This window comes from Myotis yumanensis, unplaced genomic scaffold (genome assembly GCF_028538775.1).
Source record: "Myotis yumanensis isolate MYYU_CA2020_CCGP unplaced genomic scaffold, mMyoYum1.0.hap1 SCAF_9, whole genome shotgun sequence".
Taxonomy (NCBI): Eukaryota; Metazoa; Chordata; class Mammalia; order Chiroptera; family Vespertilionidae; genus Myotis; species Myotis yumanensis.
In genome coordinates, this window is record NW_027223760.1 from 252,007 (window position 1) to 278,647 (window position 26,641).

General features: G+C 46.5%; 1 protein-coding gene across 4 annotated transcripts in view; it reads left to right on the forward strand.

Annotated features, from left to right (window-relative positions):
• Positions 1-26,641, forward strand: part of NCAPG2 (non-SMC condensin II complex subunit G2) — a 70,634-nt gene that overhangs the window by 30,136 nt on the left and 13,857 nt on the right. For 2 of the 4 annotated variants that reach the window (XM_070423553.1, XM_070423554.1), the window contains exons 10-25: positions 1,572-1,658; positions 4,169-4,264; positions 4,846-4,971; positions 7,020-7,199; positions 8,517-8,669; positions 10,101-10,323; positions 10,489-10,592; positions 14,134-14,307; positions 15,925-15,995; positions 17,089-17,242; positions 17,343-17,516; positions 18,265-18,381; positions 18,469-18,609; positions 19,037-19,136; positions 24,697-24,884; positions 26,497-26,637. In XM_070423553.1, coding sequence (XP_070279654.1) covers positions 1,572-1,658; positions 4,169-4,264; positions 4,846-4,971; positions 7,020-7,199; positions 8,517-8,669; positions 10,101-10,323; positions 10,489-10,592; positions 14,134-14,307; positions 15,925-15,995; positions 17,089-17,242; positions 17,343-17,516; positions 18,265-18,381; positions 18,469-18,609; positions 19,037-19,136; positions 24,697-24,884; positions 26,497-26,637 — 2,229 coding nt within the window. The remainder of the gene's footprint in view (positions 1-1,571; positions 1,659-4,168; positions 4,265-4,845; positions 4,972-7,019; positions 7,200-8,516; positions 8,670-10,100; positions 10,324-10,488; positions 10,593-14,133; positions 14,308-15,924; positions 15,996-17,088; positions 17,243-17,342; positions 17,517-18,264; positions 18,382-18,468; positions 18,610-19,036; positions 19,137-24,696; positions 24,885-26,496; positions 26,638-26,641) is intronic. The other 2 variants (XM_070423555.1, XM_070423556.1) reach the window with 2 other exon arrangements.

The following is a 26,641-nucleotide window of genomic DNA, read 5'->3' on the forward strand; positions in this document are numbered from 1 at the left end:
CTTATGCTCGGTTTATGTGACTCACCAACTTCTACTTCTAGAAAACAAAAGATTATTAACTTCTGGAATAGTTTTATAGCATAATTTTTTGGAGAAAGGGCAAAACCAGGGCATTGTTATGCATTTTTTGCATTGTTTTATTACCGCATGAAACTTACAGGAAGGAATATTTGTCCCCTTTTTCTCCAGTAATGGTTTAAAACATAGAAATTTATAATTAAGAACTTAATTGTTTGACTAGGTCTGTGCCAAATTAGTACCAGATAGTTCTGTTTCTGCCCTTCCCCTCTCCCTCCAAGTTTTTAAAGCAAATTCCAGACATTTCTTGTCTGTTCTTCACTATCCCTGTCTAGATAGGTTTATATGGTGCCATTGTCGCATGCAACAAAATTAACAATTCCTGAGGAGTCTTAGAAATAATTTAGCCATATTTAAATTTATCAGCTTTGTTTTAAAAATGTCTTTAAAAATTATGTTATAACGTTTCCATTTTTTAATTGATTTTTTTAAAGAGAGGAAGGGAGAGTGAGAGCAAAACATTGATGTGAGGGAGAAACATCGATCAGTTTCCTCCTGTATGCACCCTGATGGAGTATTAAACCCCCAACCTAGTATGTGCCCTGACTGGGAATCGAGCCCACCACCTTCTGGTGTATGGGACAACATTCTAACCAATGGAGCCACACTGGCCAGGGCCCAAAAATGTCTTTTTACAGTTTTTTCTTTTTTGCTCCAGCAAGTCTCCCAATGGCATTTGCAGGTTTTGTCATTTCACTCTCTGAGAGCATTGGTCCCTCCCCCCCTTTCATCTGTTTGATCCTGTGCCATTGGTATATTGGAGAAACCCGGTCACATTCTGGTTGTTGGCTCTAAAAGCCCAGAGCCCGGGAGGTGGAGCCAGGGATCTCCTATGTCATCACAAGTTGGCAGTGAGTGGTTGGTTCCCACTTATGACTGAGATTTGTTAGTGGCTTCAGGTGAGGAAATAGTTTCAAAGATGATGGAGAAGAGGTTAATACTAGCAGGAGGCTTCCCTTATATCTTTCCTGAAGCCATGGCATTTGGAGAACCAGGGCTGCTCCTGGCATCTGGCCTTGCCTCAGTCTCCCCATTGGGGATCCTTGGTGCCCTGGCCTCCCAGGAGCTTCCCACAGCCCGTCTTGCCCGGCCCCTCCCTGTAGCAGCTCTGAAAGACCTTGTTTCAGTCCCTTTGGAATCCGTCCATCCCTTAGAGGTAGGTCAGTGTCGTTTGGGAGGTCCTTGGAAAAAATCCAGCCCTCTGAGGTTACCAGGACGACTCATGAGGGCTCCCAGCCTCACTCAGTCTCCGAGCCTGCTGGCTTGAACTGCCATTCATCACAAGTTAGTATGTCATCAAATAAGATCGAGGAAGCTAAGTGTTCTCTGGTGAAAATTAGAGAGAGGTGTCCACTTAAAACAGACGCTCTGATGGAAGGAGCCAGGTTCCTTCCTCGTGAGATGGAAGTTTGTGCTGGCACTGTTGCTCTGCCGGTCCTGCTGTCTGTCTGGAAACGCACACTCCGTGTCACTCCATCCGCTTGTTGTTCCAGACGATCGAAAGTGACTGCATCCAGGACTTCATGTACCACGGGATCCACCTCCCGCGGAGGTCTCCAGTGCACTCCCGAGTGCGCGAGGTGAGCAGGCCCTGACGCGTCCACTGTCTCGCTCTTTCCTTTTGAGATCACTGTTTTTGTTAAGTTTAAAGCTGAAGTTAAGCCTTGGTGGCTATCAGTTCTAGGGGATTTTTCAGAATCTCGATATTGGTATCTGGCAGTTGTATCCTGCCACCAAAGCTCTAATTAGTGAAGCAAAGCAATACTGTTATGGTGTCAGAACTTAATGAAGCCACCTTAATTAAATTCTTTGACATAAATATGTCAGAATCATCACTTTCTAATTTCCACTGCTGCTTTTTTTCCAGAACAGATGATAGTTGAGACTAATTTTATTATTTACTTTCATACATTTATATTTCCATTTTGGTATTCTGCAGACCATATGGGATAGTGTTTTGTTAGTTTCTCTTGGTAAGATTTTGTTTTTAAAAAGTCATCTCAGAATTTATATCTGAATTTTATCTTTATACTGGAGGCCCAGTGCACGAATTTGTGCATGGGTGGGGTCCCTCGGCCTGGCGATTGGGGCCGATTGGGCTGTATCGCCCAGTCCGGGGGGAGGGACCGTGGGAGGTTGGCTGTGGGAGCACACTGACCATCCAGCCGGCCAGGGGAGGGACCACAGGAGGTTGGCTGTGGGAGCGCATTGACCACAAGGGAGCAGCTCCTGCATTGAGCGTCTGCCCCCTGGTGGTCAGTGTGCGTCATAGCGACCGGTCAACCAGTTGTTCGGTCCCTTAGGCTTTTATATATATAGATTGTCAATGGTGTGACTGAGTAAGGCTTGCTTGTCAGTGCCCTTGCCACACTGGTAGGTGCCTGGTGATGGTCGGACTCTGGCAGGAGGGCTGAGTCCCCTTTGTTATGTTGATCAGCTGTTGCTTTTGGCACCGAGTGTCAAGAAGCTAAGTGGAAAAGGTGGACTCTTTCCTTTGTGAACAGTGAAACTGCAGTTGTTTGTAGAATGTCAATATACTAATTATATAATGTTTGAATGGGTAAGGAAACATTTTTTTACGTTATTGATGATTTAGTTTGAGTTATCCAAAGATAAAGAGCCCAAAGATAACCCCCTGTCCACCCCCATCCCAGTGTGGTTCATTCAGGTGTGATCACACGTGTAGTTTGGTGTCTCAGGTTCTGTTTAGTCATAGGAGAGGCATCATGTTAAACTACAGATTTGTGACGTGGGTGCCTCACACTCTCATTTTCATATCTGTTTTTCCTGCTGTGGTCTCTGAGTAATTAATATATTATGAGTGTAGATAAATTTATGGGAAAATGCACAGAAAGAATTAAAAGGAAGAATATTAGATTTTCCTTCTCAAATGAAATACATTCCTGCACTCTTAAGTAATTGTTCTTGCTGCTTATAACACATAGTTTCTTCTTAAAATTCTTTTTTGGATAAACACTATATTTATATGATAAATTATTTTATCGATATGTCAAAAGAATCTTTGGGAAATGCTTCGGAAGTCTTCAGAAAGTAAAAGTCCCCGTATTAATGATGAAAGTCTTCTAAAACTGCATAATAGCAATGGTTGGTCAACTTTGAATATACTAAAACCGACTGAATCGAACACTTTAAAAGAGTGACTTTTTTGGTATATGAATTATCTCAATAAATCTGTTTACAAATGTTTCTGTGAACAAGTATACCTTGATACCAAAACTTGATAATATTGTATACAAAAACAGACTATAGACTCATATCACTTATGACATCAATAAAAACTAAGTAAAATGAACAATCAGAAAAATTAATCTTTAGACTAGTTCTTTTAGGGTAAAGATGAGTCAAGTTCACTTAAAGCACAGGCTGTTTTATAGCCTGTTTATTTTTCACTTTTTACCTATGTAATCAATCCCCTAGAGTTGTGAATTAAGGAAGTGAGGCAGACTTGATTGTTGTTGGGGACAGGAGTCTGTGAGGAGTGGCAGAAACGCCCTAGCCAGGTGGCTCAGTTGGTTGGAGCGTTGTCCCTTATACCAAAAGGTCGCAGGTTCGATTCCCAGTTGGGGCACATACCTAGGTTTTGAGTTTGATCCCTGGTTGAAGTGTTTACTGGGGCAGCTAATCCATGTTTTCTTCTCCCTTCTCGCTAAAATCAGTAAACATATCCTCCGGTGAGGATTTAAAAAAAAAAAAGTGGCAGGAAGATTCTGGCTGGGAAAGAAGGGAGCAGAAAAGAAAGGAAGAGAAGCTCAAAGAGCAGTTGTTGCTGGTTATTCAGAAGCACTTGGTATGTGAGCTAAGTTCATGCTGTGCAGGACCACTGAGCAGTGACACTCACTTGGAGGGATAGGTGGGCCTGTGCTGGGAGTCCAGCAAGGCTCTTAGACCCGAGCAGAACTGTAGCCAGTCCATCTTTACCTGGAACGCTGTGGAGACCACGTGGCCTGACACTTTTCTGTTTTATCCGAAAGGTGATGAGGTTTGTGGCTGTTGGTGGGGCCTTGCTCTGTACTTGTGCTGTGGGTTTCCTTCACATGTGGTGCTTTGTGTTCTTCTTTCTTGGCTCCAGGTGCTGAGTTACTTTCACCATCAGAAGAGAGTTCGGCAAGGCGTGGAGGAGATGCTCTACCGACTGTACAAGCCCATCCTCTGGAGAGGCCTGAAGGTGCACATGCCGGCTGTCTGTCGTGCTTAGACACACTCATTCCAAACCGCGGGAGGGCAGTGGAAGCAGGCCTGGGCTGGGAGCCTCGTGACATTTTGGGATGAATGTTTTATTCTTTTATTAAATCAGACTGATCTGAGTTGGTTTAGTGCTGACCACACAGTTGGGAGGGGAGGAGGGGCTGTGCTCAGTAAACCAGCAGAGGTAGGGGGGTCTGCAGAGCTGGGCAGGGTGTCCTGGTTCCTCAAGACCCCCTGCTGAGACTGGGCGCCAGGATGACAGCACTGGGAGCATTCCAGTCACAGGATTGCAGCACAGGGGCGTGTAGGGGTGGGATGTGATGTCAGTGTGTCTTAGTGATGCAAGGTGGGCTTTGAGCAAGGAATCGATCTTCCATCTGTCAGCACTGAGCTGCGCTTGGCTGAACCTAAGGAAGGTCTCAGTGCGGTCTATTTAAATTGTCTTTAATTCGTAAGTCAGTCTGTGCTGAGATGCCAGGACCTTTACTCAGACTCTCCACTGACGCCTTCTAATGCCGTCCTCTCTGTGGGCCCTGACACACTCTTCCTTCATTATTCCAGGCCAGAAACTCTGAAGTTCGCTCAAATGCTGCCCTGTTGTTCGTTGAAGCATTTCCTATTAGGGATCCAAACTTCAATGCCATTGAAATGGACAGTGAAATTCAGAAACAGTTTGAAGAGCTCTATGTACGTATTCATGTAGTCAAGCTCCTTATCACTTCAGCTCTGTCTGGCCTGGTGTGCGTCCTGGCTGTCCCCTGCATCTGCCTGTCCCTCCCCTGCCCCCCTGCCCCGCCATGGCAAGCTTTCCAGATGTTGACATTCTTCAAGGAAATCCATTCTCTCCCCGGTGACATTGTGGGTCCATAGTGCCCTTCTCTCTTCCTCTTCATCTCCTTTGGAACATTTAATTATTGCTTCATATAATTTTAAATGTTTTAAGTGTATTCTTATCTCTCCAGCAGAGAAGTAGTATATCATAGGGCTTAAAACACCCCCAGGTTTGACTCCACCTGTGTAACTTTGGGTGACACTTTTCTGTCTTTTCCCCTGTGAATTGTGGGTGGGGATACTGCCTACTGTGGAGTTGTGGGTCGTGTGTCTAAGGCAAACCTATAGGTAGTGCCTGTTGCAGTTGTTTTTCCAGGTGACTGGGTTTTCAAATGAGGCGTTAGGACGTGAGGTGTGACATTGTTTCCTGGGTGCTGTGGCTCTTCCTCTCCTTGCTGGAAAGTGCTGCCCCTGCTCAGTTCTCCACACTTCCGCACGCGCAGGTTCCTAACACAAGTAAAAACGTTAGTTTCCTAGTTAGTAGAAGAAAATTATAGGCAGAAATAGAAAAAAAAAAGCCATGATAATGATGGTTACCCATGGCACTCTTAAATACTTAATTTTGTTTGTTTTCTGACTAATTGTGAAAAATCTCAGACAGAAAGTTGAAATTATAGCCCTAACTGGGTTGGCTCAGTGGATAGAGCCGTGGCCTGCAGACTGAAGGGTCCCAGTCAAGGGCATATGCCCAGGTTTCGGGCTTGATTCCTAGTGTGAGGCATGCAGGAGGTAGCTGATCAATGATTCTCTCATTGATCTTTTTTTTTAAATATGTTTTTTTATTTATTTCAGAGAGGAAGGGAGAGATAGAAACATCAATGATGAGAGAGAATCATTGATCAGCTGCCTCCTGCACGCCCCCGACTGGGGATCAAGCCTGCCACCCGGGCATGTGCCCTTAACTGGAATTGAACCCGGGATCCTTCAGTCCGCAGGTGGACGTTCTATCCACTGAGCCAAACGAGCCAGGGCTCATCATTTATCTTTCTCTCCTCCCTTCCTCTCTGAAATAAATAAAAATATATTTAAAAGAAAGCTGAAATTATAATAGGATGTCCCTCTCCAGAAATCTCTCCTCTCTTTTTAAGAAAAATACATTTCTATTGATTTCAGAGAGGAAGGGAGGGAGAGAGAGAGAAACATCAGTGATGAGGGAGAATCATTGGTCGGCTGCCTCCTGTATGCCTGCAACCCAGGCATGTGCCCTTGACCAGGAAGTGAACCATGACCTCCTGGTGCATAGGTCAATGCTCAACCACTGAGCAATGCCAGCCGGGCTCTCTCTTTTTTTCCTTGCTATTTTTTTGTTGTTGAAGATGCCAAATTAATTCATTTGTTCCCCAGAGTCCTGGTTTTACAGAACCCATCCCTACAGTGTCATTGGTGTGTTCCTCTGCCCTCTGTCTTTCTGTGAATTGGTAGTTAAGTTTAGAGTTGAGGAGTCATGGTTTTGTGGGTTTTGCTGGTTGTGTTGGATTCTCCAGGTGCTCTCGTGTATTTCCATCAGATACGTAGGACCATTGTCTGGATTGAGTCATTGCAAGCAAAATGACTTTATTTTGGGCTCAGTGCATTTCAGCACTTGGAGAACTCGGGAGCAGTTTGCATAGGCAGTGTCTAAGAGACTGGTGCTCAGGACAGTGCTCTCAACAGCGGAGTAGACTTGGAGGCCCTACGTCGGCCACATCCTGGGGCGGGATTGTCAAATCAGGCCCCATGAGAGCTGCAGTCGTCAGCTGTGGAAATGACACTTGACCAAAGATTGTGGGTCTGCATGACCCGTAGTTCTGTAACTTGGAACATTGGATGAGTTGTGAGTGTCCAAAGTGCTTATGTGTAAAGCAGATGTTGATAGAAAGGGAACTGATTTAAGATTTTTAAGCTGTTTTCCCTCCTACTTCTAGAGCCTTTTAGAAGATCCGTATCCAATGGTCCGTTCCGCAGGGATCCTTGGTGTTTGTAAGATAACTTCCAGATACTGGGAGATGATGCCTCCGACAATTCTCATTGACCTCCTGAAGAAAGTGACGGGGGACCTGGCGTTCGATGCAAGCTCGGCCGATGTGCGCTGTTCTGTCTTTAAGGTAAGATTTTAAGTTATATAAGCAATGTTTATTTATTGTAGGATAGTTAGAAAATACAGAGGGAAACATCTTAAAATATAAACATCATAATATCACTATTGACATTTTTTTTTTTTTGTATGTCCAAGGTAAGGTTTTACCAACCAAATTATCTACTTGAAATGGTCTTTCTTCAATGTGTGTGTGTGTGGGGGGGGACACGTACAGCATTTTAGAATAGGACCTGTATGTACTTTAACATTTTTAAGTTATACATTAAAATTGACCTTTAAAAAAATCTTTATTGTTGAAAGTATTACATATGTCCCCTTTTTCCCCCATTGACCTCTTCTAACCCCCCTCCCCCTCTGCCTCAGGCCCTCACCACCCTATTATGTGTGCCCATGGGTTAGCACAGTGATTGCCAAAGTGGGCGCTGCAGTGATCCAGGGGGGCAGTGATGGCCACAGGTGCATTTGGGGGCGATGAGTAACTGCTATTAAAATTTTTAAAAAATTAATTTCCAGAGGCTGAGTAATATTTTTTCTGGAAAGGGGGCGGTAGGCCAAATAAGTTTGGGAACCACTGGGTTAGCATATATGCATGCAAGTTCTTTGGTTTATCTCTTCCCACCCACCCTCCCTGCCTTTTTGATATCTAGCATATACTTTTCATAAGAATCTACAAAACTGTCCTTCCTCCATCATGCAGTCACAGTAGTTACTAGGACATCTCCATCTCGTTTCATCTGTAGTCCCACCCACTGTCTCCTAGAATTCCTTTGGAGCAAATCCCAGACATTGCATAATCTCATCTGTAAATATTTACCTATGACCTTTAAAATATAGATGTCTTTTAAAATAAGAAACCCATTTTCCTAATAACTGAAAAGAGAAGGTGGCAGGGCGTATCAGTCTTCCGACAAGTCGGTGCCTGGACTGAGCTTGGGCAGGTTACTTGGCCTCTATCTGAGGAGCTTGGGTCCTGCAGGGTGGAGTCAGGAGGTGCAGAGAAGGTGAGGGCTGTTGGCATGGAGGAAGGACTCTAGGGTCTAAGCTTTGGACACCGCTCCACCAGCAGTGGTGCTGTGTTTCTTTAACTCAGAAGATTATTTTAAAGCTACTCTAATCTTGTTTGGGTGAAACAGTGGAGGAGTAATGGTCAGCCTTTGAAACCATACTAATTCATTCAAAGTGTGTGTTAACGTGAAACCGTTTAAGAAAGTGTTATTTTCTACAAGTGTGTTTACTTATTTCACCAGTGGACCCAGATGTTTTCTCACCTGAACCTTTTTAGTTTATGTTCTAATTCGAATCTTGTCTTTCTCCTTTCTTGCAGTGTCTACCGATAATTTTGGATAACAAATTAAGCCACCCATTATTAGAGCAGCTTTTGCCAGCACTAAAATACAGTCTCCACGACAATTCGGAGAAAGTGAGAGTGGCTTTCGTGGAAATGCTGTTGAAAGTTAAAGCCATAAGGGCTGCCAAGGTGGGGTAAATAGGGTTTTTCTTATTTAAGACATGAAGTAAATAAGTACATTTGTTTTCATCCACAAAAAGACAAAATTCAGCGTTTGGCTAAGTGTTAATTATAAGGGTCGTCATTATTGTTTGGTGTTATCTGTGAGTTTTTCCTTCCACACAATGGTTCTCTGAAATTTACTTTCAAAAAGGCTGTTTCCACAGCATTGGGGAAAGAGCTCACACGCCCATCCGTGCAGGGTCCGCTGCACAGCCCTGCGGTGCGCTCGTGCAATGACAATGCTGTGTGACCATGAAAGAAAATGAACTTACACAGAAACAACTCTAAGATAGAAGAGTAAAAGCAAGCGTAGGAGCCAGCTGTTTGAAATGGGGAACATACAGCATTATAGCCCATATTTGCTCAGATACAAATAAAACACCCTGGGAGAGTCAGGACGTTAGTGACAGCTGCCTGCGAGCAGGGATTGGGTGTCTTGGGATGGGGATCTGGGAAGGCCTTGTCACTGCTTAGGGTGTGTATTTATGCTTTTCAAATTTTGACCTGAATATTTTTATGTTTTAAAAAACAGTATATTTTATATGACCTGCATAGTAAGAATACCTACATCATCCCCATTCTCACTACCTTGGTACTTGTGCTGCAAATCAGTTGATGGTGTGGTCTGTTTGTGGACTTGCTCTGTCTAGCCTTCCTGCTGTCCGTGCTGGGCCAGGGCCACACAGGCCTGGGTGCCGAGGGCCCTGAGTCTGGTGTGTGAACCCCTAGCCTCCTCCTTCAGGGCCCTCTGCGGCTTGGGCCCTCTGCCTGTCCACGACAATTTTAGAATCAGCATGTCAGTTTCAACAAAGTTGGGTGCAGTTTTGATTGGCTTTGTTCTAACAGCCTGTTAAAACGAGATTCTGAGTCTGAAAGGGAAGTGTTTGGCTTAGTGTTGTTTGAGCTGTAAATCTGCTTGCACAGGATTCTGGAGGTGATGGCTGGGAGGAATAGAGAGGGCAGTTGTTTCTGCTTTACTAGTGAGTCTCCCCACGAGAAGGGGAAAGACCAGTAAGACAGAAAGAAGGCCTGGGACCGGAGTCTGGGCTTTGTCTTAATGAGGTGCTTCTTTTGTCTTGATCTTAGCTGGCTCTTAGAGGGAAGGCAGAGAGTGGCTTAGTGGTGGGGTCTCTGAAAGGTTTGTTCTTGAAAATCAAGGTCAGAGATTGATGGGCCTGTGGAGAAGCAGCTAACAGGAATGGGTGATTGTCACCCAGTGGAATGGTGGGCAGCATGCCGCTGTCTGCTGCAGGTGGTGCTGGCACAGGCGCGGGTCTCCTGCACCCAGCGTTGGAGGAACAACATCTAATTTCTTTTTTGTTATGCTCTGGAAATTTTGTTTAAAATGTTAAGGTGACAGGAACCATTGACAGGTTCCCGCTTGGTGCTTTCACACAGTTTTGGAAGATCTGCCCCATGGAGCATATTTTGGTTCGTCTGGAATCAGATTCCAGGCCTGTGTGTCGGCGCCTGGTGAGCCTCATCTTTAACTCTTTCCTGCCCGTGAACCTCCCGGAGGAGGTGTGGTGTGAGCGCTGCGTCACGCTGCTGCAGATGAACCATGCTGCTGCCAGGAGGTTCTACCAGCACGCCCACGAGCACACCGCCTGCACCAACATAGGTATGCACGCCAAGGAGCCTGGCTGTAAGCTCTGTGCTCGAATGCATTGCTGAATGGTTTCCGTTGGATGGCACTTGTAGTTATTTGGGATTATATTTTACTATTAAAAGGCAATTTTGTTGAAGAAACATGTGAACAAACTATTGGTTATATTCAACATTATAGCAAAGCTGATTCATGTGATTCGCCATTGCTTAAATGCCTGCATCCGGAAGGCAGTCCGAGAGCACCAGGAGGAGGACGAGGAGAGGGAGAAGGAGAACGTGAGTGTAAGTAGGACACGGGGCTTCGAGCCCTGGGCTATGTTACCCCTCGTTTCCATGGGCTGTGATGTGAGTGTCCGGGCCCAGCACAGGCCACCCCAAAAGATCCCAGTGGCTAAAGTTAGGAATCCAGGGCCAAAAGCCTTGATAAACAAACCATGTTACGCCTTTATCAGTTACCACCCAAGTCCTAACTTGTTTATGTTTCTCACTAATTAGCACCCAAACCTACGTGTTTTTGTCCTGTCAGTTCTTCACAAATTTATTGTTTCTTTGTCTAAAAAGTATAGAAAGCTGCTGGTTCATCATTTTAAAGAGACTCTGTTGTGCACACATATTAAGTTAATCTGGTTTTAGATTAGTTTATTATTTGTCCAGGAGTGGGGGAATTCTTCCCAATCCCCAACTTTAGGAACATTTTGTCTATTCTTTTAGTATTGATATTTCAGCTAATTATTTTGGAGGGTCATAATGTTTTTGAAAGAATTGTTGTACATCCTTTGTAGTTCATTGTGGAATTTGTGTAGGAGTTAATGCAGAGGAAATTTATTATTAGTAACACCCCGTCCTAGATTTTCTTCGCCTTAAGCTTCTCTGTATATTTTTCTGTCTGGGGGTGGCATATGCATACTGTATTTTAGTTAGGTGGTAGAGCTCTTAACCTCTGCTGTAAGATGCTACTGAAAACATTATGGGGTCGAATTTCTAGGACTCAGTTTTATTTAGAATTCTCTTAAATAATTTATCAGAAGTGATTTAACCCTGACCAGTGTGGCTCAGTTGGTTGGACATTGTCCTGTGCACCAGAAGGTTGCTGGTTTGATTCCTTGTGTGGGCACATGCCCTGGCCGTGGGCTCGATCCCCGGTATGGGGCATGCAGGAGGCAGCCAGCTGATTGATGTCTCTCATACAGATGTCTCCATCCCTCCCTCTCTTCTTTTTCCATCTCTCTCCCTCTCCCTCTCTAAAATCAATTAAAACATTTTTTTAAGTAATTTATCAAAGAGATTGTTTGGCTGCTATTTCTTCAGAGCATAAGAAGAGAATGTTTAGGGCTTGGACACACTACTTGTCGGCACTGTCTTAAGCTTGTAACCAAACTTGCGTGCTCACAGACATTGAAAGTAAAATCTTAGGCAGTTTTGTGGTGCTCGTCTAGGTTAGAAGACTCGCCTTGACAAGGAAGACACCAAAGATAGTTTACACTGTTGCTGCAACATGGAACTGTGTGCTGGCACGAGGCGAGCCCTGGCGCCGGTCCGTCTTGCCTCGCTCCTGCCCTGTGTCCACTCTGATACAGGCTGACAGGTTGCTCAGGGCTCCAGTGTGGCTTTGCTTAGTCCTTGGTCTCAGGCTGTCCAGCTACATGTCAGAAGGAGAGTACTGCTCACACATGTGCCCCTGGACTCAGGCCTGTGTGGCACCTTCCCACCAGCCTTGTCCCTGCCCCAGTCAGGGACCGCAGGTGTGGGACAGAGAGAAGAGGGCATGAGACAGGGGGGCTGCATCTCATCGGAACAGCTGGCCTGAGGAGTGGCTGCATCAGCTCACAGGCCTTTTCAGCCTGGATTTGGGAAACCCTCAGCTGAGAGCATTCAGAACTGGCCCTGCTTTGTGTTCTGTTGGGATTTGAGTTCCTCTCTTTAGGGCTTTTCCCTCCATGTATGGATTGGGTGGGCAGGATTCTTCTGGAAAGTGATTCTATCGCTGCTAATCTTCAGAAACCTTAGCTGAAGATGCCAGGACAGTGAGCACCCCATCTGCAGGGCGGGGGCTGCCATGTGTAGGTGGGCACCGTGAGGGGCATGAGCAGGTGTGTGCTGCGGAGTGCCAGGGCTTCTGGGCCAGCCTCAGACTCGTGCTGATGGTAGGGATGGTTTTGCAAAAGACAAAAGCGTATTTTATAAGGTAATAATAGTTGAGACTGTTACATTTTTTAAATATTGAAAGAATCCTCCAGGCTCATTATTAAAAATTTAGACGTTAATGAGAGCTTGCATTTTGTAATATTTTAGATCATTTTCTGTACCATCAGAAAACACAAGGGTTTAGAAATAAGTAGTTCCATTGTGAACTATGCTAGAAAAGAAATATAATTTGTCACATACATATTCTAAAAATATAAGGCTGAAAGCAAAAGTTTTTGAAGCTTTTACTTTCCCTCTTTACTGTCTATGAAAAATCAAAGCTATTTCTGCTAAAATACAAAGTTGGCTTCCTCTTTTTTTAAAAAATATATTTTATTGATTTACAGAGAGGAAGGGAGAGGGATAGAGAGTTAGGAACATCGATGAGAGAGAAACATCGATCAGCTGCCTCCCTCACACCCCCCACTAGGGATGTGCCTGCAACCCAGGTACATGCCCTTGACCAGAATCGAACCTGGGACCCTTCAGTCCGCAGGCCGACGCTCTATTCACTGAGCCAAACCGATTAGGGCAACTTCCTCTTTAATGAGATCTCACTTGGGAACGTAGCACATTTTTGTAAGAAGTGATGGTTTCTGTGAGGCACCTGTGATAAGGCTGCAGAGCAGTAAAACATAGAATTAAATACAGAATGAAGTTTTGTTAATTTGTTATTTGTATTGTTCTCATAGTAGGCTTTGGTAGTTTTATTGCTTTTTAAATGTGACTGGCCATACCTCATTCAGAGTATTAAGTGCCCATTGAAAAATGTCACTATATAGAAACGACTTTTGTCCTTTCTGTGCACCCTCATTCATCAAGCTTACTTTCCGTCATACTTCAGTAGAGAGCACAGCAGTACCAACACCTGCAGTGAGTCCGCCGTGGCCTCTCCTGTTCCTGCAGGTTCTCCAGCTGTCTGCTGCGGCCACCACAGGACTTGGTCCGTGTGTCTGCCGGGGTGCATATGTGCAGCTTGAGGCGATGGCAGGGGAGAATTTATTAGAGCCTTTGTGGTTCAGGCCCACATTCAGACGATAAACAGCAGCCATTATGGCTTGCTGCCAGCCTAAGTTGGGAAATGTCAATGCGTATATTAACTTAGAAACAAGTTGAGGAAACCCATGAGGAGCGGGGTCGGCGTCACACCTTCCAGCCTGTAGAATGGGCAGCTCGTCCCTGAGTTTTAGTGTAATCACATTGAGTAATCAGGTTTTACACCTCCCCACACGCAGAGTCTGTTCACGTCGAGGTTTGTGATGAGAAGTCACATCCTTTAACAAACCAAAAGGTACAGTAAAAGAAAAAGCATGCTTTTTACTAGTGTGTTATGTCCGTAGGTGATGACAATAGGTTATACATTTTGAGGATTTATAATTCATGTAAATTGTTTGTTGAAAGGATATAGGGTTAACATAGAATGAGTTATTTCTTGGGTGGGCTTTTAGAAACCAATTTACTTCTGAGAGATTCTCAAATACAGAATAAACCCTTTTTCAATAGACATGAAAATAGACTTGATATTCTTTACATTTCTGCTTTCGTTCTAGAATTCTGAAGGGTGCTTTCAAAGACAGTGCTATTATCTTAGTAGTTGTTATGATTTGATTCTTTCACAGTAAAATTATTTGCATCTTAGGTTCTGGATAAAACCCTGTCAGTCAGCGATGCTGCATCCATGGCAGGTTTGCTAGAAATCATCGTGATTCTCTGGAAAAGCATTCACAGAAGTATGGAGAAGAACAAAGAGGCCAGGCTCTACACCATTGACAAGTTTGCCTCTGTGCTCCCTGAGTACCTGAAAGTGTTTCAGGTGAGATTGCCACCTGTAAGCAAGCGTATTGAGGTGACAGTGGAGCAGAATTAGCAGAAGTGCTCGACACGTCTGCTTCGCCCTGGCGCCTCGTCTGTAGCAGGAGGGGCTCAGCCAGTTCTTACCTGGCAGGGGGGTTGGCCACTAGCCTTCTGGGGGTGGAGGCCACATGCCTTTCAGCTTCATGTCTCCAGCACGCAGGGGAATGTCAAGGGTAAGCACTCGATTTTTCTGTCTCTGCTGGTCTGTGGCACTCCTTTAGAAATCCAGTTTGCTTTGCAGGGAATTGAGAAGGAGGAGTTCGTGAACATGAAGGTGCGGTAGCACCTAGGCTGTGTGGGCAGCTTCCAGCATTTGATGCCGCACGAAAAGCAAATGGGAAGTGTTTGAGTTGTGTCTGTTATCGGGGCAGAGAGAACCAGGGGTTGTCATTACTTCTGTTTGGGTGAAGGAAGCCTTCTCATTCCTTGACTTTTTAATTTACTTCTGAAGGAAGTTCATATTCAAAAACAAATGAAAATAAGATCAATAGTTAAAAATGCAAATTATCCCCAATTATAAAGAGATCATGGTCTGAGTGACGAAAGATCATAGGTCTTGGGAACCCCATTCTCTTGGAAAATGTACTCTTGGCTCATCTGTGAGCTGTTTCTGTGACTGACACACCTCTGAAAGGCAAACTGTCCTGTCCATGAAAGCCAGCAGCCTAGGCTGCCAAAGCTACCAGCACATTTAAAAGTTCAAGTAATTCCGTTGTCCTGAGACACCAGCATTATCTCAAGAATCTCAGAAGATAAACACAGACACCCAGAGGACCCTGGATGAGGTGGCAGCAGTGTGGCTGGGTGCCTGGGAGCCCAAGGAGGCAGTTAATTAATTCCCTTTATTCCAAGTGATGACGGCAAGAGAGCTGCTCTACCTGCAGGAGCTCAGAGGACCCGTGGCCCCTGCAGGGAGTGAGGCAAGGGCGTTTTGTGTTGCGTTCTGCCGCCGTGGGCAGAGAGCAGTGGCGTCCTAAGTGCTCGGTGGTGCAGGCGCTGCAGAAGTCTGATGTGTTTGCCGCATCAGCTCTCCCCACGCCTTTCCCATTAGCTGGCGGAGTCTGATTGGGAGGGATTAGGTGTTGGGAGGCAGCTCCAGCAAACTCTTTTCCACATTTCCCATCACACTATCTCGTCTTTCTACAGAGACTCTGGGTATTTTATTTAAAAATTTTCTCTAGTTTCATTCTCTTGAGTTTTATGTTCAAGATACCAAGCGTATGCAGATAACTTTTTTTTCCTTTTATCAGCAATGTTTTTACAGCAAAAAATTTTGTTATTCTGGTTACTGATGTAGCCCCAGGTTCTAGATTGTTGCCTGGTACACAGTAGGTGCTTAATAAATATCTGCAAAAAATGAATACATTACAGAGCATCGAAGTGTTGTGTGCACTTTGAAAATAGTTGTCAAACATGAGGCTTTCCAGAAGCTGTAAGTTCCCGCATTCCGCATGGCCAGAATTACCTGTGTAGTTCCTGCTGAGCCACTTTGAAAATAGGAAGTTAAATGGGGAGTTTTCAGAACATTGTGGTGTTTAAATACCCTTTCACTTTGTCTTCCTTTTTGTGCTTTTAGGATGACCGCTGCAAGATCCCTCTCTTCATGCTGATGTCCTTCATGCCGCCTTCCTCCGTGTCTGCCTTCAGGTACTCTGCTCAGGGCAGCAGTGCAAGGGGAGCCCCGCATCACTGTGCTTGTTGTCACTGACACTCAGCAGGCTGCCCCCCATCAGCTGTGACTTCTCAGATGCTGCTGCTAGCTGTGCAGGGGAAGAGGGGGCAGCTTCCCAAGGCTCTCGCGTTGTCCAGGAACCCGTGGTGACTGCGCAGAGCTAAAGCCTCTGAGCCTCTGAGCCTGAGTCGGGCACTTGTCAAGCCCGACATGCTGAGACGCTAGAGCTGCGCTGTTGTCCATGGTGACGCGTTGGCCAGTGTGGCTGCGACATGGGGAGCATGGCCTTGGTCACTGTGCTGTGCTGCAGACCCACATGGACGCCGCGCCTTGGTGTGAGAAGGATGTAAATGTCTCTTCAGTAGTTTCCTTTATTATATCTTTAAATGATGTTGTGGGGAGATTGGATACATTATTGAAATTAATTTTACCTGTTCCTCTTTTTTATTTTTAATGTGGTGTCTACAAAATTTAAATGACTGACGTAGGGGCCTGTTTTTGTGTCTCACGTTTTATTTTTTATTTGATAGTGTTGGTTATTAGCTCAGTAAAAATTACTCGTTTTTATTCATATTTATGATACAATTAATATTTTGATGCTAAGCAAACATCGTTACCCCCAAATTTGGAATCTGCTCTGGAGCCGGATGGAGATAACAGGGAAACGGAGGGTGGGTTTGTGTGGCATGTCAGGGAGGACTTGACCCTGAACCTGGCGGCACTGATGCTCCTCTTCCTAAAGCTGCTTCCAGTGTCCTCGCCTTTTTTTTTTTTTTTTTTTAAATATATTTTATTGATTTTTTACAGAGAAGAAGGGAGAGGGATAGAGAGTTAGAAATATCGATGGGAGAGAAACATCGATCAGCTGCCTCCTGCACACCCCCTACTGGCGATGTGCCTGCAACCAAGGTCCATTCCCTTGACTGGACTTGAACCTGGGACCCTTCAGTCCACAAGCTGATGCTCTATCCACTGAGCCAAACCGGTTAGGGCTGTCCTCGCCTTTTAGACAAGCGGGAGATTGCTGTGGAAGCGTTTGGTCTGATTTTGTGTATGTGATATGTTCAGCTGCAGTGTGATTTCCACACTGAGAAACCAAGAGGAGGGGGCTGCGGAGAGGAGCTACTGCACGCTGCTGGACTGTCTCTGCTCCTGGGGACACGTGGGGCACATTCTGGAACTCGTCTGCGACTGGCTGCCAGAGGAGCCCCCCCAGGGAAAGGTGTGCTCACATCCCGTCTCTTTAGATCTGCTGGTGAGGGCGACTATCAGAGCGGACGCTCTCCTGGGACAAGTGTGTCAGTTTGTTGCTCTCCTCTCAGACTAGCTCGGCATCTAAGCGGAAGGTGCAAATCCACGCCCCACGCCCCTTGAAGCCTGAGCTGGCATTGATTTACGTAGAGTACTTGCTGACCCACCCGAAGAACCGAGAGTGCCTGCTCGCTGCGCCCCGGAAGAAACTAAGCCACCTTTTGAAAGCACTTGCAATGTCCAAGGTAACTTTATAGAACAGATACAGACCTGTGAGAGTTAGTGACGCGCGTACTAGCAGGAGTGACAGTTAGGTCTAAATGTTCGTATTTATGTGGAAGTTTTCCCAGCTGAGAAGGACTGGGGAGCTGTCTAGTCCCCCCTCAGTGTGCAGACAAGGACATGAGGCGTGGGTGACTGACAGGCTTAGAAGGCGGGACTGCCCATGGGTTCCAGGAAAAGTAGGGGAGTGTCCCCGGCACAAGTGACAAGTGGCTCTACCCCCATGACAGGCTGGAGGGACGTCCCTTCCCTCTGTGTTGCTGCCGCCAAACAGGGCCCTGCTCCTGTTACGTGCACTGTCGGGGAGTCCAGCCTGAGGTCCCACCCTGCCCGCGGAGGGGAGCCATGTTCCCAGGGAACTGCTTTTCTCTTTCTTTTCTGTGTAGGTTGGTCTGTCTTGACAGGGCTATCTTTGCCCCTCACAGAGGGCAGGTCAGAATTTACCTCGGGGCAAAGGCTTCACCAGGCTTAAGCAAGAACTTACAAGTGATGTTCCTGTCCCCTAGTGGGAGACTGCAGGGGCAGAGGGAGGGAAGACTACATTTCTTGGACAGCTTTACCGAGTTGCAGAGTCACCTCTGCTGCTCAGGCTCCCTCTCCTGGTGCAGTTATGTCAGGTGCTTCCCACCATCCTCACCGTGCGTCCTCGCCATGCACGGTGTGGTGGCGATTTGTCAGCGGGAACATGCCCACAGGCATCTTATTTTGCAGGTGGATCTGGAATCAATTCTGCAGCCGCCTGGTGGGAAAGCTGAGCACTTCAGTGAAACAGCTGCCCTGCGAGCCTTCAGCCTGCACTGTCGGCTGAGCATCCACCTTCAGCACAAGGTGTGTCCCGTCTCCACCCCGGGCCAGAGCAAGAAGCACCTGGCCCAAGCCGCCCCGTCACCAAGTTATCTTTTTGTCGTTGGACAGTTCTGCACAGAAGGAAAAGTTTACCTGTCTACTTTGGAAGACACCGGGTTTTGGTTAGAAAGCAAGGTCCTATCTTTTATTCATGATCAAGAGGAAGACTATCTGAAACGCCATCGGCTTATTTATCAGCAGATCATCCAGGTTAGCATTCTTCACACAGCCTTCCTCCTTCCGGGCCTGTCAGGTGCTTCAGGACTACGTTTCCTGTTTTCAAGCGGTAACTTGAGATGGGGGTGTTGCTCTCGGTACTTATGTTGGCCTTTGAATGTCTACAGTTTATTCTTTTCAAAGCATAAATGCTGCATAATTTTAATGTAATTTTATGCATTACATGTGATAGGTGTTTACTAATGTTTATGGCATTACATAAAATGTAATTAGATTTCCTATGGAAACATGAGAGTTAATGTATCTTTATGGTAGTTCCTTTATGAAACATCTTTGGAGTTGCCTGCTGTATGTGCTAACTGGCAGCCTATCCGCTGTGGGGAGCTTTGTGGGCTGGGCTACCTCTTTGCTTTCTCTGGACTTTGTTGGTGAGTCACGTCTGCATATCTGTCTCTTACAGACCTACCTGACTGTGGGCAAAGATGTGGTGATGGTCGGCCTTGGCGATGGCAAGTTTCAGATACAGCTTTTACATTGGAGTCTCAGGATCATGCACACAGGTACCGCCATTCCGTAAAGGACTGGTTGGGACAGTTAATCAAAACCCGTCCATTCTCCCCCCCCCCCCCCCCCCCCCCCGCCCCCCACTGTGCTGGTCAGGGCTGTGGCTTTAAACAGACAGATACAGAACACGAACGAGCTCACACCAAAAAAGGGATTTACAGGCTGATGCAGCCAGGGAGTTCAGAAGTGTTTTTAGCGTCAGACGTCAGTAACTCCAGTGTTTCTGACGAGGTCTTGGGGGAGTCTCCTGGCTGGGTTTGCCCATTGTTGGGTGGCTTTGCTGTGTGTGGCTGGGCATTAGCCTGGCCGCCAAGCCATCTGCTCCTCCCTGTTCTCCAAGGCAAGGTCACAGAGTGCTCGTCATCTGCCCGGCCACATGGGGCTGTGAGTCAGTTGTTTCATGCCCCCCAGGACCACTGGGAAGTCGCCGTTTCCCCAGGGACTGGTGCACCTAGGAACGTATACCCACACTGGCTATGTACTCAGTACTAAGTGAAGTGTGTTCAGTGGATGAACGAGGGGCCAGCCATCTGGGCCTGGGCCTAGCGATGGTCTGGGTCATTCACCTGTGGGTTCCAGGGATGAATTCTCACAGCCCGTCACCTTATAGCGGGAGGAGTGGGGCTGTGGTCAGAGTCAGGTTCAGGGGAGTGCTACTGGGCTGTGACCCCCACCCCACAGCCTGGGGAGCCATATCCTGTGTGGACTGGCTGTGAACTTCTCCCTGTGCACCGATGCTACACATGCTTCCTCCTGAGATCTGTGGAAACTTGGGAATTGGCTTCTCAGTTTCTCTAAGCCTAAGTATTGCTGGAAATATAGAAATGAGATTATCATGTAACAAATTCAATATTGTGTTTTGAAAATTAGATTCAGTGAGTCTGTAACTCAGTCGACATTAGCTGCATGAGTCTTGACCCCATGCTGCGGACCCTGTCCTGCAGGGCCTTGTCCTCATGCCTCCGCCACTGAGGTTGATGCTCGAGCTGCAAGGCCACTCTGCTGTTCCAAGCATGTTTCCTTAGATGAACCTGAATGACAGAGTATACATTGTGTGTTTAAAATAGCCAAACTTAAAGACTAAATATTAAGTAGGACAAATATTATTGCTTTTAAGTTTAAAATTTCTTTTGTTGATTTGAGAGAGAGAGAGAGAAACATGGATCTGAGAAAGAAACATTAATCGGCTGCCTTGCACATGCACCCAGTATGGGATCAAACCCGAAACCTGGTATGTGCCCTGACTGAAATCGAACCCACCACCTTGTAGTGTACAGGATGACTCTCCAACTAACAGCCATCTGGCCAGGGCCAAATGTTATTGCTTCTAAAGTTTGGGTGTTTTTTCTTTCTTTTTTTAATCCTTTATAACTCGTATTTTCTATTGTGAAAATAGCATTTTAACCTTATGCTTAATCATTGAAACACTAAAAAAAAAATTTACATTTTTCAAACTTTTTTTTCACTTAGGAATTATTTTAAAGCACTGAATCTATTTTTAGTATTCTAAAATTTACTTTTCTGAGGCATTAACAAGAATTTTAGGCTGTGTATAAAGGAGTAATTACAGGTAAATAGCAGGTACATTATAATCAAGGCACTCATCAAATTGTCTTTGTTCTTTTTAAGTTTTAATAAAGGTCAGTTCTATATTTTTTTTTAATAAAGATCTTTAGATCCTCCAGTGTTGCCAGTTTCACCATGAAGAGGTGTGTATTCCCCCAAACAAAGCCCTAGTTTAGCGATTTTCAAATGGTGTACCAAAATAATTTTTAGAACATGACTATTAAGTCAGGGGCACTGACCTCTTTTCCCTTAGATTGTCAAATAAAATACAAAATGACAACAGCCAACACAACAATAGACATCTAGTGTGAATTAATAAAAATTATACCTATTTTTATTTTTGATGGGCAAAAAAACCATATTTTTTGGTGTGCCGCAGAATTTTAGTAATTATTTTGTGTGCTAGGGGATGCAAAAGGTTGGAAATCGCTCCTCTGAGCTACTGATGTGACTTCTGATCAACTGAAATGGTATTTGTACTTGAGCAAAGATTCTTACTTATCAGGATTGCCCAGAGGTGAGTCAGCTCTGTGGTCATTCCTGCAGTCCTGTCACAAGTGGCACTGTGCTGAGCAGTTTAGCTGTTCACTGAATTAATGAAATATTTTCATTAAAAAAAAAAAGTCACCCGCCTGGCCGGTGTGGTTCAGTGGTTGAATGTTGACCCATGAAGCAGGAGGTCACAGTTCAAAAATTCCCTGTTGGGGCACATGCCCGGGTTGCGGGCTCAATCCCCATATCAGGGCATGCAGGAGGCAGCTGATCAATGATTCTCCTCACTGAAGTTTCTATCCCTCTTTCCCTCTCCCTTCCTCTCTCTGAAATCAATTAAAAAAACAACAACAACAAACATTTAAAAAAAGACACCAGTCACCCAAATATCCTAATATATAAAATCCCTGGGTCCGTCACGACCGGAGGCTCGGCCAACTGGAAGTCAGTCCTGCAGTCAGCACTGGGTTGCTGTGGCGACCCAACTCTGACTGCTGGGGCTGCAGGCACGGTGACCCAGCACTGACTGCTCAGGGGGCTGTGAATCAGGCCCGGAGGGAGGCCTGAAGAGAGAAGCTGGGACTGATCCGTAGCCTCTATGGCAGCTATTGATCAGCACTTGCCTCTCTCCAGCAGCGGCGCCTCCATTTCTCTCCAGGCCTTCACTAGGGCTGCTGATCAGCCCTGCCTTTTTGATCAGGCCCTGTTGATAGGCCCAGAGATGCTGACTGGCATAGAAACCGACCAGTCAGAACCAAATCTGGGTGAGATATGAGGAGCCAATGGCTGCCTAGGAGGCAGAGCTTTTGACGCTGACTGGCATAGAAACCTACCAATCAGAACCTAATCTGGGTGAACTGTGAGGAGCCAATGGCTGCCTAGGAGGCAGAGCTTTTGACGCTGACTGGTATAGAAACCGACCAATCATAACCAAATTGGCCAGCAGAGGAGGGCAGTTGGGGGTGAGATTAGGCTGGCAGGAGAGGGCAGTTGGGGGCAAGATCAGGCTGGCAGGGGAGGGCAGTTGGGGGCAAAATCAGGCCAGCAGGGGAGGGCAGTTGGGGGGGACCGGGCCAGCAGGGGAGGGCAGTTGGGGGGGACCAGGCCTGCAGGGAAGGGCAGTTGGGGGCCATCAGGCTGGCAGGGGAGGGCAGTTGGGGGGGACCAGGCTTGCAGGGGAGGGCAGTTGGGGGTGACCAGACTTGCAGGGGAAGGCAGTTGGGGGGGACCAGGCTTGCAGGGGAGGGCAGTTGGGGGTGACCAGACTTGCAGGGGAGGGTAGTTAGGTGCCATCAGGCCAGCAGGGGAGGGCAGTTGGGGGCAAGATCAGGCTGGCAGGGGAAGGTAATTGGGGGTGAGATCAGGCTGGCAGCAGAGGGCAGTTGGGGGCAAGATGAGACTGGCAGGGGAGGGCAGTTAGGAGCGATCAGGCTGGCAAGAGAGCAGTTAGGTGTTAATCAGGCTGGCAGGGGAATGGTTAGGGGGTGATCAGGTTGGCAGGCAGAAGCGGTTAGGGGCAATCAGGCAGGCAGGCAAGCAATTAGGAGCCAGCAATCCCACAGGGATCAGGCCTAAACCGGCAGTCAGGCGTCCCCTGAGGGGGCCCAGATTGGAGAGGGTGCAGGCTGGGCGAGGGACATCCCCCCCCCATGCACGAATTTTGTGCACTGGACCTCTAGTTACTAATAATTAAACATGGCTTTCTCCAGGCAGCAGTGTGTCTTCCAGAAGAGATGTCCTAAAGCACACATCACCCAGATGTGGAAGTCCGAGCTCACAGAATCACAGGGCCTTCTGCAGTGACACAGCATGTGTGTTTCTGAAACAGCCTGCATCCTCCTGCAGTTAGGCAGTGACAGTGATGGGCTGTGGGGCAGCATGAAAAATGACAGTCCTGCAAAAATAGCGCAGCGGGAGGGGAAGGAAGGCTGTCTTTCTAGTAAAAGTTACAGCAAACACACAGCATTGTCTTACATGGAAGGGGAAGGGCAGGAGTGATGGCGACCATGGCCCTTAGTGGAGTTGGCTGTGCCAGGAGGACCAGGTGTGTCTGAGCTCTAGGCTGCTGGTAACCAAACTCACAGTCAGGCTCATGCGCCCTGCCTAGCAGTGGCCTGAGTGGTGCACTGCAGGGCAGCAGGGGTGTCCTGTGTCTTCTGTCGCCCACACTGTGAATTCTGGCTATCTCCAGGACTTTGTCCTATTTACTGAACTGCTGTCTATGTGTATTTGGTTCTAAGGCATATACTGCTTGAATATAATGAAATCACTTTGAATTAAATTTGTAACTTTTCAGGTTTTTGTCAGTAATTGAAGGTATGAGTTAAGTGTGTGGCCGTTCCCCTACGCCCCAGGACTGCAATGGCTCTAAGGACAGACCCTCCTGTTCTCAGGGCCCTGTAATCTCGCACACCGGCCACTTCTGAGCTGTTTGTATTTCATTTGAGAGCCTCAGTGCTCCCTTCCCGTCTGTCTCCTGGACTGACTGACGGGCGTGGAAAGAGTGTGTCCCTTGCCTCCTTTTATTTATCTTTTAACCCTCACCCGAGGATATTCTCCCATTGATTTTAGAGAGAGTGGAAGAGAGAGAAAGAAAAAAATATCAATGTGAGAGAAACACATCCTCTGGTTGCCTCCTGCATGAGTCCTGACCAGGCCCAGGCCGGGGAGGAGCCTGCAACCGAGGTATGTGCCTTTGACCAGAATCGAACCCGGGACCCTTTGGTCTGCAGGCCAACGCTCTATCCACTGAGCGAAACCAGCTAGGGCCCTTGCCTCCTTTTAAATAAAAGAGGTTAGTTTCTTGAAAATTTCTACTATATTTGCAAAGATTTTAGAAACTTTGTTGATTCTGGTGGTGCCAGAGAGACTTCTTGAACACAATTGTTTCTTATACCTACTTTAGCAGATAGTAGCTTCTTACCTGTCTCAAGTAGAGCTTACAGTATCTAAAATGGAGGTAAATTCAAGATCTCTAGGGTGTGCTGCAGGATTAGGCGAACACTTGGAAAACATTTTCCCAAATCAACATTGCACAGTGAAGTGATTCGGAAGAGAAAGACAACCAATACACTACAGGTGTTAGAAATTTAACAGTTGGCCTGCGAGAGTGTGCCATCAGTCATATTTTGAAAGCTTGTGGGCCATCGTCTCAGACTTGTGCTGTGGACCTGGTACTGATTGGGTGTCACTGTTAGGGGAGAAATAAGACACATTCTCTAACCAGGTATCCAAGGCACACCTGCCCATGTGTGCAGTGAGCACGGTTCTCGGTGCCTGAGTCAGCGATACTGTTCTTGAAGGTATTGGTCTTACTGGTATCTTTAAAGGAACAAGTTTCATCTATTGAAATTTAGATTAATCTGATTAACCTGCTATTGGCTTACTAGGGACAACTTCTTTAAAGTCACCATAATACACAAGTATTGAGTAAGAATGTGTAATGTTTTCAACTAAATTATGTGATTAGATAACTGATTTTTCCAATTTTCTTTCTAGTGAAGGGATTCTTTTATGTTTCATTGCTTCTTGGCATTCTGAAAGAGGTAACTGAAAGTTCCTTAAAGCAGAAAACAGATTCGGACGAAGAAGTTGCAACGTTGTTTGATATGGTCCAGAAAGTCTTTCAGAAAATGTTGGAGTGTATGGCCTGGAGCTTTAAGAAGAAACCGGAAGAAGGCCTGCGGGTACTCACGTCTTCACAGGGTGGGGTGGTTAGACATCAGGTGGACCTGCTGAGCTGGCGGGAAGGGGCATCTGCTCTCCTGCAGGCTGTGAGCACTTGCTGTCACTGGGCTGCTGGGTTAGGTGCCGCGTGGCGGAGGAGATAGTGCTCGCTGCCACCTTAGGTGTACTTGCCTCCCATCACAGATTAGCATGGTGCACTCTGGTATGTGGTGTGAGCCAGGTTTGACTGTCAGCTTGGGTACAGGTGTTCCTGCGTTGAGGGCACAGGCCAGCAGTGAGAGCTCACCTGCCATTCCCTGTAGATGATAAGACTTTCCCTGGCAAAATGCTAAATTCCACCTTAGCTCCCCCCTCTTGCAGCTCATACTCCTTCGGCTGTGAGAGGCCCGAGCTGGCAGGACCGGCAGCTCCCTTTGCTGATTGGGTGCTGAGTGGCCTGGAGCCAGGTTTGCGTTGCTCCCAGAGTCCTGTTGTCAAGGAGAGCGCCTTGTTTTTCTAAGTACAGTAGTGGCTAAAAACATGGATGAGCTACTTTTTTTTTTTTTTTAATCCTCACCAGAGGTATTTTTCCATTGATTTCTAGATAGAGATGGAAAGGAGCGGGGGAGAGAGAAACATCTACATGAGAGACCTGCACATTGGTTGCCTCCTGCACGCACCCCTACTGAGGACCGGGAGTCAAACCTGAGACCCTTTGGTCTGAGGGCCAGCACTCTACCCACTGAGCCCACTGGCCAAGACGGAGCTACTTTTTAATGAAGATTTAAAAAATGTTTACGTGGGAGGGCGTTTATGAAATGTTGAAAACTTCCAGTTTTGTTCTGGTCCCAGCTGAGAGAGGTAACTGAAGGTTGGTGGTGATATTTTCTCTAGCCTGGTTTTTATTTGAGTTACATTGAAAGGTTTCTGTTTTTGATAAGTTGGTTCTAGTGTCGGTTGTCTGTGTAGTGTGATGTGTGGTAAGACTTTGCACGTTCTCACCGAGCCTGTGACCATGGCTGAGCAGCTTCATCCGAGCACATAGCTGATGTTGCATTCAATGTCAGTGATGTTTCTTCACCTTTTCTTTCTTTTTCTTTCTTTTTTTTTTTTTTTTAATATATCTTTGTTGATTTTAGAGAGGAAGGGAGAGGGACAGAAAGATAGAAACATCAATGATGAGAGAGAATCACTGATTGGCTGCCTCCTGCACGTCCCCTACTGGGGATCAAGTCCACAACCCAGGCATGTGTCCCCGACCAGAATCGAACCCGGGACCCTTCAGTCCGCAGGCTGATGCTCTATCCACTGAGCCAAACCAGCCAGGGCCACCTTTTCTTTTTTCTCTTTTGATATTATTGATACTTTTGTTCTTGGAGGTTTTTTCTCTGCTTTGGGGCAAACAATGGCAGGCAGATAATTGCTAATTGCGAGTGGGCTTCTTCCTGGTCTGTCGTCTTCTGGTCGCGAACTTAGCGATGTGAGTCAGCAGCCAGAAGGAGAGGCGGGTGGACAAAGGGCAGGCAGGGTGGGCACGCTGCACCTAAGATGGGGGGGTGAGGGAGGGCAGGGTGGCTCCCCTGGAAGGGCCTATTCTCTAATCACTGAACTGCCGATGTGCTTTCTCCGTAGCTCCTGCACTCTGTTCAGACCCCTCTGCATGAGTTTATAACAACAGTGCAGTCTTGGCACGTGGGCACGCCCGTTCACCGTGGCGTGCTTTCCACGCTGATGGCGGCGTCTGTCGTTGAAATAAGTCACCAGCTGCGAAAGGTGA